Below are 15,606 nucleotides of genomic sequence, written 5' to 3' on the forward strand. Positions count from 1 at the left end.
AAGGGCTATTGTTCCCTTGCTGAGCCCTCACCACACATAGCCTACAGGTGCAGGCGAGTACCAAATTTGAGTCTCCATCAAGTTTGCTCCACCCTGGTGATTCCCTAAGAACCTACCCAACCCGCATACCAGTCTAAACTTCTTTCAATAGTTGTCCTGTACCTCAGACTTTCCTAAAATCTTTCAAAGGTCCATAAACCCCAAACAAGCAGTGGCTAGACTTGGCATGCCCTGTACCTCTTGCTAAGCAGCCCCCCCACACTAGTGGCAGTGGGCCTTGGTTTGCAGCTTCTCCCAGGCACCTCCAAGTCCAGCACAGGCAGTTACTAACCACAGATCACTTTGTAGCTCCTACCAGGTGGCCCTGGGCTGGACATAGGCAGCAGCTGACCTGGGCCTGCACCAAAGCACCTCCCAAGAGGCTCCAGAACCAACACATCCAGTAGCCAGCTTCAGGCCATATCAGAGAACCACCCCATTAGCTCCACAAACAACATACCTAAGAGTGGACTCAGCAAGCACCAGAGCCCCGCTACAGCAAATCCCACTATGTAGGGTCACCCCTACACTACAGCTCTTCCACTGTAGTCATAGCCAGTCCTCATGGCCAGGTCAATCTCACCCACTTACATGCCAATGGCAATTAAGGCTCAACTACTAGAGAAGGGTACACACAACCCACACAAAATACACCCCTGGGGCACCTGGCCCAGGTGAACAGGGAGTCTGCACCATTAGGCCCCACAGGACATCCACTACACAGGGCAACCCTATCAAGACTGAAAAATGTAGCAAATCTACCTATTACATAGAAACACACAAAGGGTACCATTTTTCAGGCAGCCAAAATGAAGGAACAAAGAAATATGTCCCATATGATAGAAAAAAAGCAAAACTCCAGAAAAAAAAAAAATGGAGGCAAGCAAACTACTAGATACAGAGTTCAAAACACTAATTACAAGGATACTCAATGAACTTGAAGGAAGAATACTTAAACTCAGTGAAAACTTACGCAAAGAGATAGAAACCATAAAAAAGAACCAGTCAGAAATGAATACAATAACTGAAATGAAGACTACATTAGAAGGAATCAATAACAGATTTAATGAAGCAGAGAATGAAAGCAGCGGTTTGGAAGACAAGGTAGCAGAAAACCCAATAGAAACAGGAAAAAGAAAAAAGAATTTTAAAAAATGAAAATAGTTTAATGAATTTCTAGGACAACAAGTGTAAAAACATTCACATCATAAGGAGAAGAAGAAAAAGAGCAAGGGATTGAAAATCTGTTTGAAGAAACAATGACTGAAAACTTCCCTAACCAGGAAAAGGAAATAGACATACAAGTCCAGGAAGTGCAGAGAGTCCCAAATAAGATGAACCCAGAGGCCCACGCCAAGACACATTATAATTAAAATGCCAAAAATTAAAGATAAAGAGAGAATCTTAAAAAGCAGTAAGAGAAAAGTAGTTAGTTACCTACAAGGGAACTCCCATGAAAGTGTCAGCTGATTTCCCAATGGAAACTTTGCAGCCCAGAAGGACTGGCATTCAATAGTCAAAGTAATGGCAACCAAAATTACTCTACCCAGCAAGGCTATCAATGAGAAGGAAAAAGCTATTTCATGCAAATGGACATGACAAAAAACTGGGGTAGCAATATTTATATTAGACCAAATAGACTTTAAAACAAGAGGAATAAGGCAATCCCTAGGGTTACCCCAATAGATGGACTTTTGGAGGGTATTATGCTAAAATGTCATACAGATAAAGACAAATACTATACAATTCCACTTACGTGTGGAATCCAAAAAAAAAAAAAAACACAAAATAAATGAACAATCAAAACAGAAACAAACTTATAAGTATAGAGACTGATAGGTGCCAGAATGGGAGGGGGGTTGGGAGGCTGGGCGAAAAAGGTAAAGGGATTAAGAAGTATAACTTGGCAGTTACAAAATAGTCAGGGAAATATAAAGTATAGCATAGGGAATATAGTCAATAATATAATAAATATGTATGGTGGCATGTGGGTGCTAGACTTATTAGGGGAATTACTTCCTAAGTTATAAAAATATCTAACCACTATACTGTAAACTTGAAACTATTATTGAATGGCAACTATAATTTAAAAATTAAAAATAAACAGTGTATAATTAAGTGGCTTTTAATATAATTCACAATGTGTACAAACATCACTAATTCCAGAATATTTTCATCACCCCAAAAACAAAACCCTGCACCCATTAGCAGTCACTTTCCATTTGGTAAATCCATGTTGTACCATGTGTCAGTACTTCATTCCTTTTTTATTGCTGAGTAATAATCCATTATACGGATATACTACATTTTGTTTATCCAATCATCAATCATCAGTTGATAGACATCTGGGTTGTTTCTACGTTTCATCCATTATAAATAATGTTGCTATTCATATACAAGTTTTCATGTGAACATAGTTTTCATTTCTCTTGGGTTTATCCTAGGAATGGAATTGCTGGATCACATGGTAATTCTATGTTAACATTTTGAGTGACTGCCAAACTATTTTAAAAGTGGCTAAGCAGCTTTTCAAATGTTAATGACCAGTTAGTTTCTCCACTTTGTGGAATGACTTCATAGTCTTTGCCTTTGTCTTCTGTCAGTTGGCAGGGGTTCTTTGTATTTGGGAATATCTAATTCTTTATCTGGCTTTTGACAATTTTTTTCCAGTTTATTTCTTGTTTGACTTTATTAATAGTTTTTTCTATTGCTTTTAATCATATAATTTATTCTAAACTTGCATACATACTTTTACCACAAAATAAATCAAATCATATTATCTTTAGTGTTGAACTTTTAAACAAATTTTACAATAGGATCCACACCATCAGCTGCTTTACTTTTACAAAATGAATTAAACACTTCTCTTTGATTACAATGATTGAAAGGAAAATATTCGAATCAGTATTATTAATAGTTTTTAAAATTTTTTTAAATATAGTCACACAAGTTTATACTTTAAGGAATGTTTCCTGTTTTGCTTCAATATTAAACTTAATGTTCTCATAAGTGTTTTTATTGGTTATTAAATTCCACTTTTTATATGTAGCATATGGACAGGAGTCTTAGTTTTTTCCCAGAATAGACAGTTTCTACTAGCAACACCTATTTTACACTAAGTTGAAATGCTTCCCTTTCATATAGGTCCCCATATATTCAGATCAATTTGGCACCTAGTAGTCTCTACTGCTGTATCTATTGTCTTCTAGTTCAAAACACACTGCTTCGATTAAAGATCTTTTAGTAATTCTGATGTCTGAAAAGGCAGGGTTTGTTTTTTTTTTTTTTTTAAATTTCTGGTGCCACACAGTTTTCACATTAGTCTCTTTATAACATAGTTTAAACCATGGCCAAAGTGAGTCACCTATAGTGCTAAGAAAAGGCATTCATCTTATATTACTACTTTTGTAATGCTGCTGGAGGCTGGTGTTACACAGAAGAAAAAGGCAATCCCTTGGGTTATCCCAACCCTGATCAGTGTATGGGAACTGAGTACGGGAACAATAGACCGAAAAGACGCTGTGAGGCGTCCGTAAGAAGCTGAAGTTGAGGACGGAAACGGAGATAGTCCGAGAACGACGAGGATTTCTTAGATGACCAAATCGCAGTGTTGAAGTTGGTAAGCGGCGGAGAGGAGAGTTGGCCGGCTCAGACCTAGGAGACGTCCCTGACAGAAGAGAGAGATATAACAGGACCCTGGACCTTGCAGACACCTTGCGTCATTACCCACTCGCCGCCTCCGCAATCCTTTCGCCCAAAGCGAACGCCGCTGCGGCAGCTTCGGCATTCTGGCGCAGACCTTCCGGTCTCAGAGGCAACCCGCTTCCGGTCGAGGCCCTGACCTGCCCCGCCCCAGCCGCCGCGCCGGGCGGCGTCCCATTGGATGTTTCGAGCCGAACTACGTTTCCCAGGAGCCCCTAGAGTTAGCGCGTACCTGGAGTGTTACCAGCCCGTCATGGGAGGATGGAGCCATCCTTCTGTTTTCCGTCTTCTCAGTAGAGCCACAGAGAAAATGACTGCCTCCAGCCTGGCCTTCCCCCTGGCGCTGAAAGCTCTGCCAGCTGGCCTCCAGCTTCGCCTTCTCAAAGGCAGATTGCTGGCTCCGAGCGGGGAGACCAGGCTATCGCACCGGAAACCAGGCACCGGGCGTTACGTCACAGGTGCTGAGGTACCCAGCCTCCCAGAAAGCACTGCGTCCTGGTTGTGCTCTCCAACTGACGGTGGCCCACACCAATAGTCGTCCGCGACCTGTGAGGACATTCGGAAGGGCGAGGGGAGGGTTCGGCCTCTTGCTCCTAGTTTCCCGATCTGTCCCTGAGCTTAAATCTCTGGGCCGCCCTCATTGAGCGCCCAGGTGCCGCAGAACCTCCAACAGGTAAGGTGCTCCGCGAATGCAGGGACCAGGCTGAGACAGCCTCTGGGGATCGGAGCGTGGTCCTTTGATGGAGGAGCTTGGCGTGATAGGGAGCCGGGAACGCGCCCCAGGCAATGCCCCTGCTGGGCTTTGCGGTAAAGGTGGCCCTTGACCGATGGGGGAGCTTCTACAGCGTGCCAGGCCCGGTGGCCCCTCTTGGGATGTCCCCTGTTGCCTTCAGCAGTGCTTTCTCAGCGTTAAGGAGTCAACAGGCCACATGTGGACACCTCATGGGCCCTTGCGTTTGCTACTTGAGACATCAACTGCCCCCTTCCCCCAAACGGCATCCGAGGAACCTTCGGTCAGATCCAGTGGCCAAGCTAACTGACTTCTAAGCATATGCCCTCGATATTGGGCCCCCGATTTCCTAGTTTCGAGCTCATTGCTCTTTCTATCGGCATGAGTTTAAACAGCTCTTCCCAGTCGAGTTTGCGCTTTGTATTTCCCTGGAGGATGGCCCTTGGTCTTCTTCCGCTTGCCTTTACTTCCTTTCATTCAGCCCTTGAGGTTTGAACATCCTCTGGCTTTATTCTCAGGATCTTTCTTTCAGGCTTTGTTAAAAGTATCCCATTCAAGGACCGTGCGTTTCAGTTATGAGTTCCCTACCCCAACTTGTCTTCCTTTCTGACTTAGCTCTCATGTGGTCTCACTACTCAAGCCCTATATTGGACTGTAAGCATGCCCTGCCCAATCTTGTAGGTAACCCATGATTTCTGTCATCTCCAGCTTTCCAACAGATTTCCTTTAGTAAGAGTTGGGTTTCGAAGCTCTGCAGAAACAAGTGTGGTGTGTGATTTCAAGATACTATGGCTGCAAAAGTGTTTCCTATGCCCCCAAAGCCAAAACAGTCCTTTATACTGAGAGTTCCTCCAAACTCCAAGCTGGGCCAAGACCTACTTCGAGATGCTACTGGTGGGCCCAAGACCATCCACCAGCTGGTTCTGGAGCACTTCCTCACCTTCTTGCCCAAGCCAGGCCTGGCCCAGCCCAGTGAGAAAGTCAAGGAGACCTTGGTTATCATGAAGGATGTGAGCTCAAACTTTCAGAACAGAGGTAAGAACAGTCTTCTGTTTCACTAGAAGAGAAGGGATGGTATTGGTGGAGCTGAGTAAGATAGGCTTCTGTGCTAGTAGTAAATTCCAGTTAGGATGGTGAGTATTGAGAAAAGGAGTCGATTGTAATAAGTAAACATATTGGGGCAAGGAGGTATCTTTTTTCAAACTGGAGCTTGAATGATTTGCTGGGAGAGTAAACTGTGTATCTTCTGTAGTATCAGGTTTCTACAAACATTCAGGTTGTGGGGGTAGGAGATATCTTTTTAGGATAAATAGATGGATAGGATTCTTGAATCGATTTCAGTTTATGTAGAATTTTGGTAATTCTGTGCTTGTTGTGGGCACCTTAAACTTTACCTTCCCCCAACTTTCCCATTACTAGTAATGGGAATTTTAAAAGGTACTTAGGGGAATCATTCTTTTCATAATGAGACCCCATATAGGTTCAAGACCCTGTGGTTTACAGCTTGACTGGGCTTATAGGAGCAGAAAAGGCCATGAGTTGCCTGCTAAAGGAGTGAGGACAGCCTGGCCTCAGGGTGTGGATAGAGTCTCCATAGTAGAGTCACTGACTTTTCCATTAACTACAGCTTCCTCTTTCTCCAGTGCAACATCGTCCCTTAGTGAAGCTTCTGACCAGAGAAGGAATTCAGCAGAAACAAGAGACAGTGTCTGTGTGCTTGAAAGCTAAGCCTGAGGTAGGTTTGGTTTTCCTATTCACTGTTTGAGAGCATCACCTTCTCTGCTCTTGCTGTCCTCCCTGCTCAACTAAGCTATATAAAAACACATTCCTGGGAGTCAGCAAAGAGAATAGGCATGTCCTTCACTGCCTCCTTAGATATTTTTCTTCTGCTTTTCCTTTAGCTTCCCTGTGAGCTTGGCTTTCCTGTCTGGCTGCATCTGTGTGGGACTTACAGATCTCTTTCACTGTCCTTTCCCTCATCTTCGGGTCTCAGTCTTATCACCAGGGATGTCAAGGAACCTCTGTTACTAAGAAGAAAGGTGCCTGTTGCTCTTTCAGGAGCTGGTGGTCTTTGAGGATTTAAATGTATTTCACTCCCAAGAAGAATGTGTGAGCCTGAATCCTACTCAACAGCCCACCTCAGAGAAGGAAGAAGAGAGTGTTGGGGAGATGATGTTACTGGGTAAGAAATCAAGTCCCTTCTGTGTTCAGGTTGAATGCTACAGGGAAAGCATGTTTTACTTCATCTCAGACTTTTTCAAGACACCATTCACACCACCTAAGCACATGTTCACACATATGTTTAATTTTTCCCATGTGGCAGAGCCTGCTCCAACTGTGAGTGGCCATTTTCCCTGTATCTTGGGGACAGCAAGGGCTAAAGAGACTTATCTTGGTAAGCAAGAGCTACCACTGGTATACTACCATCAAACATTCAGATAGAAAATGCAGGCACATTGTTTCTGTATCCATTTTCCAGATCCAGAGCTATTTTCCCAACAGTTATATTTTAAATTAGTGTTTTCATTGGACTCGTAGCAAACTCTTTTAAGTCTTTTTATTTTCTTGATGTTCAAGCTTTGAGGACTACTACTGTAAGTGAAAATCTATTCCACTGTTAATGAAAATAATATCTAGTACTTATTAAGCATTTGTGTGCCATTATGTGCTAGGCATTATGTGCTAGGCATTAGTCTTTGTACTTTAGTACTTTGCATGCATTTATTAGTACTGTGGGGTATAGGAGTTATGTTATAGATGATAGAAATGAAGCAGAGAAAAGTTAAGACACTTGCTAAAGGTCACACAGCAGTAAGTAGTGGAACAGGGATTTGGACTCTGGGAATCTAACATCAGAGCTTGTAGTCTTGGCCCAGAGCTATACTGCCTTCCTTGCTGAATTTTCATAACTTTGTCAATTAGTTTCCTATATGGTAAGTGAATGGGGCCTCCTTCATTTGTACTCATTTCCCAGAAATGGATAATAAGTATCCTCGGTGTTACATATGAATTTATGTGGCATAAGATTCTCCATAAGCTGCCTAGAGATGTTTCAGCTCTTCTCTAGAAGTACAATGTTACCCTAGAGTCAGGAGCCCTCAAAAATTGTTTTGCTGTGTACCTAATACTTTTTACTTTCACTTCAGGGCTCTTTGCTTCTGAGGCTGAAGTTGATCAGAGAGTGGGTTTTGTGAGTTGTCTGGGGTGACAAAAATCCATAATGACTATTGTACAATAGTTGTCTTAAACTGTATGGTGAGGATAGTGATCCATAATAGGCCTGGTTAATTTCCCACAGATTATTCTGTTATATTTTCTGTATTTTAGGGAAAAGTATAAACAGATAAGATTTATTACACTGAGTTTTTCATGAGTTTGGGCAAAGCTAACGTTTATTTTGGGTGACTGGTTGGTGGGTATGTTGCCAGCTCCAGGAACAATTTGGCCATGAACCTGAGATCCAATGCTCCCCTCCCCCTCTGCCTTCTCATGCATACCCTGAAGCTGATGATTTAAGCTTGGAATTAAATAATAAACGGTAAAGATATATGTGTGATTTTAAAAAAAGAAAAGCTTAGAAGCATTCACTAACATTTAGTAAATGTCACTTGTTTTTCCTCAGGAAGAGCTGGGTTATGGAGTTGATTAAAAAGACACATATTGCCCCATTCCTGCCCTCCAAGAGTTTCCAATTTGTTTTATAAGATGAGTTATTCATATAAAAAAATAAACAGTGTGAACCCATTATAATTATAAAGAAGTACGATGAGGTCAAGGCAGGATTTGGACCCAGGAGCAGAGTTTAGAAGAAGATGGATTTTCTTTCCATAGCAGGAAATAAAATCAGATTTTCCTCTGAGCACTTGGACATTGGGATTGGAGGTCAGATGTAAGGATGTAGGGGTTTGAGAGTCATCAGCATATAGCTAATAGTTGAAATAATAACATTTGGTCAGTTTGCAAAGGGAAAAGTGTAAGGGAATAAACTTTGCAGGGAAAGGAATCAAAGAGCCCTTGAGAGAGGAGAACAGATTGTGTGTCCTTATGTAGTCAGGTGAACTACATGAAAATAATTGGAAATGTAGAACACTTAAACTCTCAGTGAGTTAGTTCTTATGGTTATATCTACCCTGTACTGTGGTAAAAGAATATACCTTCACAAGAGTGTTACATATTGACTACATACTCTGCAACAGAAAGCTTCAATGTTTGCAAAGAGTAAAAGTAATACAATAAGATCTATTACAATACAACTAGAAATTCATGAAATTGGAAAAAAAAAGTTCCACCTAAAAATTTTAAAAACTATTAAGTAACCTTGGGTCAAAGGGGAAATACAAATTAAAATTACATAACTTTTATAGAAAACACTATGTATCTGAATCTATGGTATAACCTAAAGTGGTACTCAGAAGAAAATTCATAGCTGTAAAAACATGTATGTTAACTTAGAAAAACGTAAGTAAGCCTCTGACTCAAAGTTAGGAAAACAACAAGATAAAGAAAAACAAAGTAATGATAAATGTTAAATTAGAAATCAATAAGTTAAAAAATGGAGGAACTAATAGAAAGATTTAAAAACAGATAAACCAATTTCCACCAAGGAAATTGAAATTGTCAAAAACTGGCCCCCAACTCAAGAAAAAGGACGAGCCTCAGTTTCACAGAAAATTCTTGTAAATTTTTAAAAACTAGACAGTTCAAATGCTATGAAAAAATCCAGAGTATAGAAAAAGAAAAATTCCAAATTCATTTTATGAAATTAATGTAACAAGGATACCACAGCCTGATAAAAAGTGCCATGACCAAATAAAGTTTATTCCAGGAATCCAAAAATGATTTAATACTAGAAAGTCTATTAATATAATCCATCTTATAATAAAAAGGAGAACAATCGTATGATCATTTTCATAGTTATTGAAAAGGTATTTGACAAAATACAATCCCCTTTTGCATAAGAACACTTAACAAAATAGTACTTACTAGATATTTCCTTAATGGGGTACTTAAATATCTTTTCAGCCAGCATCATCATCATGGGAAGTACTGGGAGGCATTCCCACTAAAATTAGGAATATAGCAATGAAGCCCACTATCAATCACTACTGCTGTATTTAATATTGTATTTCAGTATTAGCCAGTGCAGTTAAATGAGAAAGAAATTAGATGTATAAGAAGTGATGAGAGAAAACTACAGCTATTTACATAAAATTATGTAGCTGGAAAACCCTAGACAATGTCTGAAAACTCATTACAAAAAATAACACATTCAATATGGCAATAGGATGTGAAATTATTACAGTACATGGAAATCACTAGCTTTCATATATGTAAACACAATATAAAATAGGAGCAAAAAAGATTAAACATCTAGAAATAAACTTAAGAAATGTGCAAAAATTATGAGGAAAACTTTAAAATATTTCTAAAAGACACAGTAGACTCGAATGAATGGAAAGAAGTACTTTGTTCTTGGCTGGGAGAATTTCACATAAAAAGATCTGTTCTCCCCAAGTTGGTTCATCAATTCAATGTAATTCCTGTAACAATGCCAATAGGTTTTTTTTCCCTGGAACTAGACAATCTGATAACAAATTCAAATGGAAAAATAAATACAAGTAACCAGGAAAGTTGAAAAGAAGAGCAGTGGGGCAGGAGGGGTTCTAGTACTATCAGGTGTTAAAGCAGCCTCTAATCCAAAGCCTGTGTCATGAAAATAGTGTGATATTGGCATGTGAGTAAACAGACCAATGGGATGGAATAAGAAGTTCAGAAATAGCCTCAAATACACTGGGGATTTAGTTTATGAAAAAGTTGGAATCTCCATTCAGCAAAGTAAGAAGGAACTTTTTGATAAAAGGTATTAGAGCACAACTCAGTAGCCATTTGGTGAATCATACTTTACTTTGCACACCAAGAAAAACGGATGGGTCATAAGTTAAAAAACATTTTTTTTTAATACCAAAAAAGCAGAGTTAAAGAATATAGGTGAATTTCTTAATAACCATGGATTAGGAAGGCTTTTCTAATTAAAGCTCAAAAAGAAAAGCTCAATAAAATAAAGTCATTATAGTAAAAAAATTAAAACAAATATATACACAAATAAAATGCAATAAATTGGAGGAAGTAGTTATAATTCATATCATATAAAGAGTTTCTAGAAATAAAGAAGAGAAAGTCCAACAGATTCTCTTAGAAATACAAATTACCCTTAAACACATGAAAATATGACCAGCCGTACTCATAATTAGGAATACAAATTAAACCCCTACCGAGTTACCTTTTTTTTTTTAATCTGAGATTTACAGATCAGAAACATAACAACACATTGGTGGTAAGGTTGTTGGGAGCTATATTGCTAGTGAGCGTGCAGAAAAGTACAGTCCCTATGTATGGGAATCTGTAAGTACCCATATTACAGATGCATTAGTCCTTTGATCCAGCAGTTCCACTTCTGGGACTCTGACCTACAGATAATAGCAACAGCACACACTGAAAATAATGTTCAGAGAAGGTTATTCACTGTGTATTGTGAAAACACAAGGTTGAAAACAATCCAGATATTTCTGCAGAGTTGAAGATGGTATGTGCATACATCATACTGTGATAATCTCTATTCACTGGAATGTAACGACTGAAATAAAACAAGAAGCAGAAATATATATAGTATGTATCTTATATAAGAAAGGAAGAGAAAAAAATGTATTGCCTAAAGAAACAATGGAAGACTAAAAAGAAATTAATAAAACCTGCCTGGGGGATCGATAGAAAGGATGGGGTAGGGACTGGAGTAAGACTTCCTCATTGTATACCTTTTCATTTTTCAATTTTAAAAATTAGTACATTAAAGGAATGTAAAATATATTCATTGACACTTTCAGGAAAATAAGAAAAACCATATGAATTTCAATGAAATGTCCTCAAAACATATTTAGCCCTTTGGAAGCAAAAATGGTTATAAAGAATAAATATTGGAAAGTGAGGGAACCCTTTTTGTACTTAGTACAAACCCTGATCTGTACTTAGAAAATCTAAAAGGATCAACTAAAACATTATTATATTCAATAGTTTTAAAGTAGGTAGATAAAAATAAATATGTAACTATCATAGCATTCTTAAATAAAACAATGAAAGCTTTCATTCAGAATGGCTATAAAATAGGAGTAAAGTAGAAATGTTTTATTGTTAAATATTAGACACCAGTTTAAATGAGAAAACTAAAACCAAGTTTTTTCAAAAAGGTAGAAGTGGATATTCTGGCTGGCTTTACCAATATTAGACTTGTTATAAACATAACAAACTGTGATTTTAAACTCCAGATATATTAGAGTTAACTGTAAAAGAAGTCATAAGAAAATGGCCAGAAAACAGAATTGAAATTGATCAGATTTTGAAAGACTGATATTTTTTTTTCTGGTTTTAAGTTGAACTATTATAGAGGAAGACTTGTTACCTAGTTTTTATAATGTTAATTACACAGAGTTTTTGGAAGCATAATATAAATACAGAAAAGTACAAATCATAAGTGTACAGCTCACATTTTCACAAAATGTACACATTTGTCTAAACACCACCCCAAATTGACTGTTCCTAGCACTTCAGAAATTTTGTGCCCCCTCCCAGTCACTACTTTCCTTCCTCCCCGCAAAAGACCACTACTGACCTCTATCATAGTTTTATCAGTTATAGTAATCACTTTAATGCCCAAATAACAATCCATTGTGTGACTATGCTATGCTTTCTTTATTTTTCGTCATTTTAATTGCTTAGTCTTTCACTATATAGGATACTATAATATTGTCTTTTACTATGATTCTGTAATATTTAATGTAATGAGAACCTGGAAGTAACTCATCTTACCATTCACTTACCAGCCTCCTAAGGATTATGAGTAGTACCCTTTAGTATTTATGTCCTTTATCTCCTGGTACTTAGCTCAGTGCTCTACTCAGTGGTCTCCAACCTTTTTGGCACCAGAGACCAGTGCTTTTATGAGAGTCTAATGCCTGATGATCTGAGGTGGAACTGAGGTGGTGATATAGCACTGGGGAGTGGCTGCAAATACAGATGAAGCTTAACTCACTCGTCACTCACCTGCTGTGCGGCCCAGCTCCTAACAGGCCACGGACCTGTACTGGTCTGTGTCCCAGGTATTGGGGACCCCTGTTCTACATAGTATATAAGGTCAGTATGATCTTGTTGAGTGAGTAATTGGTGCCTCTTCAGAAAACAAACAATGAAGTCTTTCAGTATAGTCCTACTCATTTCTTTCCTTTTTTTTTTTTTTTTTAAAGTGAAAAGAAACTGTGCTTGCATCATGGGGTATAGAAAGATTTATCAGTCATGTATCCCACCCTCAGTAAAAGTAGGAAAGGAATGTTGATGGCAATTATATGCTAGTCCTCAGATTTGTGACTTGCAAGGTTATTACTGCATGAGAAATCAGACTTGTTTTTTCCCCACCTGGTGTCATCTTTCTCAAAAATTATTAAATTCTCTCTTTGTTTCAAAGTCAATGACAGTAATCTTGAGGATGAAGATAATAGAGAAAAGTCTTCAGAATGTGATGAAATGGATTGTTTCATGGTCTCCAAGCAACCTCCAGATTGCCATAAAGAAAAAAGACTGAATACATCCAATCCAAAGGAAAAGAAAATGAGAAATCTTTTAATTACCATTGAAAATGATACTCCACTAGAGGAACTCTCAAAATATGTGGATATCAATGTTGTTGCACTTACCCGAAATCGGAGAACAAGAAGATGGTACACTTGTCCACTGTGTGGGAAACAGTTTAATGAAAGTTCTTACCTTATTTCCCACCAGAGGACCCACACTGGAGAAAAACCCTATGACTGTAGTCACTGTGGGAAAAGCTTCAATCATAAAACAAACCTTAATAAACATGAGCGAATCCATACAGGAGAGAAACCTTATTCATGTTCTCAGTGTGGAAAAAATTTCCGTCAAAACTCTCATCGGAGTCGCCATGAAGGAATCCATATAAGGAAGAAGATATTCAAATGTCCAGAATGTGGGAAAACCTTCCCAGAGAACAAAGAATTTGTGCTTCATCTGCAGAGTCATGTGGCTGAGAGGCCATACGGCTGCAAAAAATGTGGGAGAAGATTCGGTCGGTTGTCAAACTGTACCCGGCACGAGAAAACCCATTTGGCATGTAAAACCCGAAAGCAAAAGTGGGATCGGGAAAGATCCGATGGTCCTGCCTCAACCTGAAATGTTTCATAAGGAATTCTGAATTCCTAGGCTGTCTGAAAAGATAGAGATATGTGAAAACCTCATAGTAGCCAAAATTGGATAAATACCCATCTTGGCTGAAACCTCAAATTTTTTAAAAAATCACAGGGAAGAAAACATCGTCAAGGGCTATACCTCAGTTAGCATCCAGGCTTTTTGGACTAAGGAGCTTTCTTTTGTGAACTTACAACAATGTATAGGTCATATATCTCTTTCCAGAGAAAGGCTTTGAATACGAGTCTGGAGGCCGCTTACCTGCAAGGTGAACAGAGTGATTCTTGTGTACTCAAAGTATATCCATTCCCAGCCCCCCCACCACACATATGAATTCACACATGAAAAAAGAGAAATAATGCAAAGGTTTTCTGGACTAGTGTTCCCCTAAAAGAACCAAACTACTGATTTGTTAAACCAACAGCTGTTATCAAGCAATTTGTATAACCCTTTAAGAACACCCTGTTAAAACTTGAGTGTTGAGAGGGATTATTTACTTTGGAATATAGGCAGATATACAGCAATTGAATATCAAAGGCTTACTCTGACATTTGTATGTGATTTAAACTAATGATCAATTTCAGTAACATTTGCAATTTACAGTGAAAAGTGACTTACAAAAATCCTTTTCACAACATAATTTTTAAATGTCTGCTGTTCTTACTATTTCTTGTTCAGCTAGTAATTGCTCAAAAGCTCTCTCTTGCCTTTTCCATACCACAAAAGAGGTTTAGATTGCTTAGGCCCGGCCACCCATCCCTACTACTGGAAAAACTCTTCAGAATCTTGTCCCTCTGCTGAGCCAAGAAGAAAACTTCCTAGGGAGGAAACCCCAATATCCTGAAAAGGAGGAGGGAGATTTGGCTTGGATCTGTGGCTGCTCAGTAACTTAACCATATGCTTAATTCCCCTCTAAGCAGTTATCAGACCTTTGGCAGTGGGTGGTCACTACCTCACAAGCAGAGTGTTTTTAGAAATCATGTCTCCAGTGGCTAGCTCACATTGCCCCTCAAGAAACAGGATTCCAGTGTCTTCATTGTAGCAATTATTTGTTCTCTTTGGCCTCCCAATATCCAGGCTTCCCTGACTTGTCTGCCCAGAGGCAAGGCCAGCGGTGCCTTCATAGGACCACTCCTGTGGTAAGTGATTTTAGGGATTCTTGAGCAGTTTTGCTCTTTTTGGGTGTCCCAGATTTTTACATTGGTATTTAATTGGAATAATCCTATAAACTACATGAGAAAATTAACTTTACAAATTTTGTTTCCCATCCAGAAACATGACTCTTCATTTATTTGAGTATTACTTAGTAAATATTTCTAATTTTCACATAAGTTCTACACAATTTTGTTATTGTAAATAGATTTTTTCATTATATTTTTCTAGTTATTGTTCTTACATACAAAAGTTATTTTTAATTATATATTTGTGAAACTAGCGACCTCACTGAATGTTCTTAATTTTCAATAATTTCTCAGTTCTGTTATAATTTGTGGTTAATTATACCATCTACAAAATAGTTTTCTGCCTATTGCTCTCTTTTTTGTTATTTTTTAAACATATAGCTCTAAGCTTCATTTTGGTACAAAACATTTTATGATACAGTGCAGTCCTGAATTCTGAATTAAAAACAACAAAAACCAGCACTAAAAGACCACAAAAAAAACTGTCCTTTTTAAACTTTGTATTTCAAGCCTACAATATTCTTTAAAACCAGGGACAAAACTGGCTGCCAACATAATTCTTTTATTCCTCCAGAAATCTGGGCGGGGTCCACCAAGTTATTGCACAGAGTACCAGCCTGCACACCTCCAAAACAAAGGCTGAGTGGCTGCCAGGCAGTACCAGAGAAGGTGAGGTCCCCAGTGTGGCCCGAGTATGAGATG

At 38.7% G+C, this 15,606-nt stretch overlaps 1 protein-coding gene and 1 long non-coding RNA gene across 2 annotated transcripts; one reads left to right on the forward strand and one right to left on the reverse strand.

Annotated features, from left to right (window-relative positions):
• Positions 1 to 2,148: 2,148 nt before the first annotated feature.
• LOC111730052 lies at positions 2,149 to 4,110 on the reverse strand. Its single transcript, XR_002776542.1, has 2 exons — positions 3,974 to 4,110; positions 2,149 to 3,706 (listed from the first exon to the last, which is right to left on the reverse strand). It is a non-coding gene; the product is annotated as an uncharacterized LOC111730052 (long non-coding RNA).
• A 2-nt stretch (positions 4,111 to 4,112) lies between these two features.
• ZNF200 (zinc finger protein 200) lies at positions 4,113 to 15,239 on the forward strand. Its single transcript, XM_011376545.2, has 5 exons — positions 4,113 to 4,414; positions 5,180 to 5,506; positions 6,115 to 6,206; positions 6,530 to 6,653; positions 12,984 to 15,239. The coding sequence occupies exons 2-5, from the start codon at positions 5,260 to 5,262 to the stop codon at positions 13,706 to 13,708; spliced, it is 1,188 nt and encodes a 395-aa protein (XP_011374847.1). The 5' UTR covers positions 4,113 to 4,414; positions 5,180 to 5,259; the 3' UTR covers positions 13,709 to 15,239.
• The last annotated feature ends 367 nt before the right edge of the window (positions 15,240 to 15,606 follow it).

This window comes from Pteropus vampyrus, unplaced genomic scaffold (assembly GCF_000151845.1).
Source record: "Pteropus vampyrus isolate Shadow unplaced genomic scaffold, Pvam_2.0 Scaffold300, whole genome shotgun sequence".
Classification (NCBI taxonomy): Eukaryota; Metazoa; Chordata; class Mammalia; order Chiroptera; family Pteropodidae; genus Pteropus; species Pteropus vampyrus.

Excerpts from the sequence above, each read along its gene's own strand:
- ZNF200 (XM_011376545.2), top strand. The coding sequence starts at position 5,260 with ATGGCTGCAAAAGTGTTTCCTATGCCCCCAAAGCCAAAACAGTCCTTT. Across the intron at positions 6,207-6,529 it reads GCTTGAAAGCTAAGCCTGAG|GAGCTGGTGGTCTTTGAGGA; the intron begins GTAGGTTTGGTT and ends TTGCTCTTTCAG. Across the intron at positions 6,654-12,983 it reads TGGGGAGATGATGTTACTGG|TCAATGACAGTAATCTTGAG; the intron begins GTAAGAAATCAA and ends TTTGTTTCAAAG.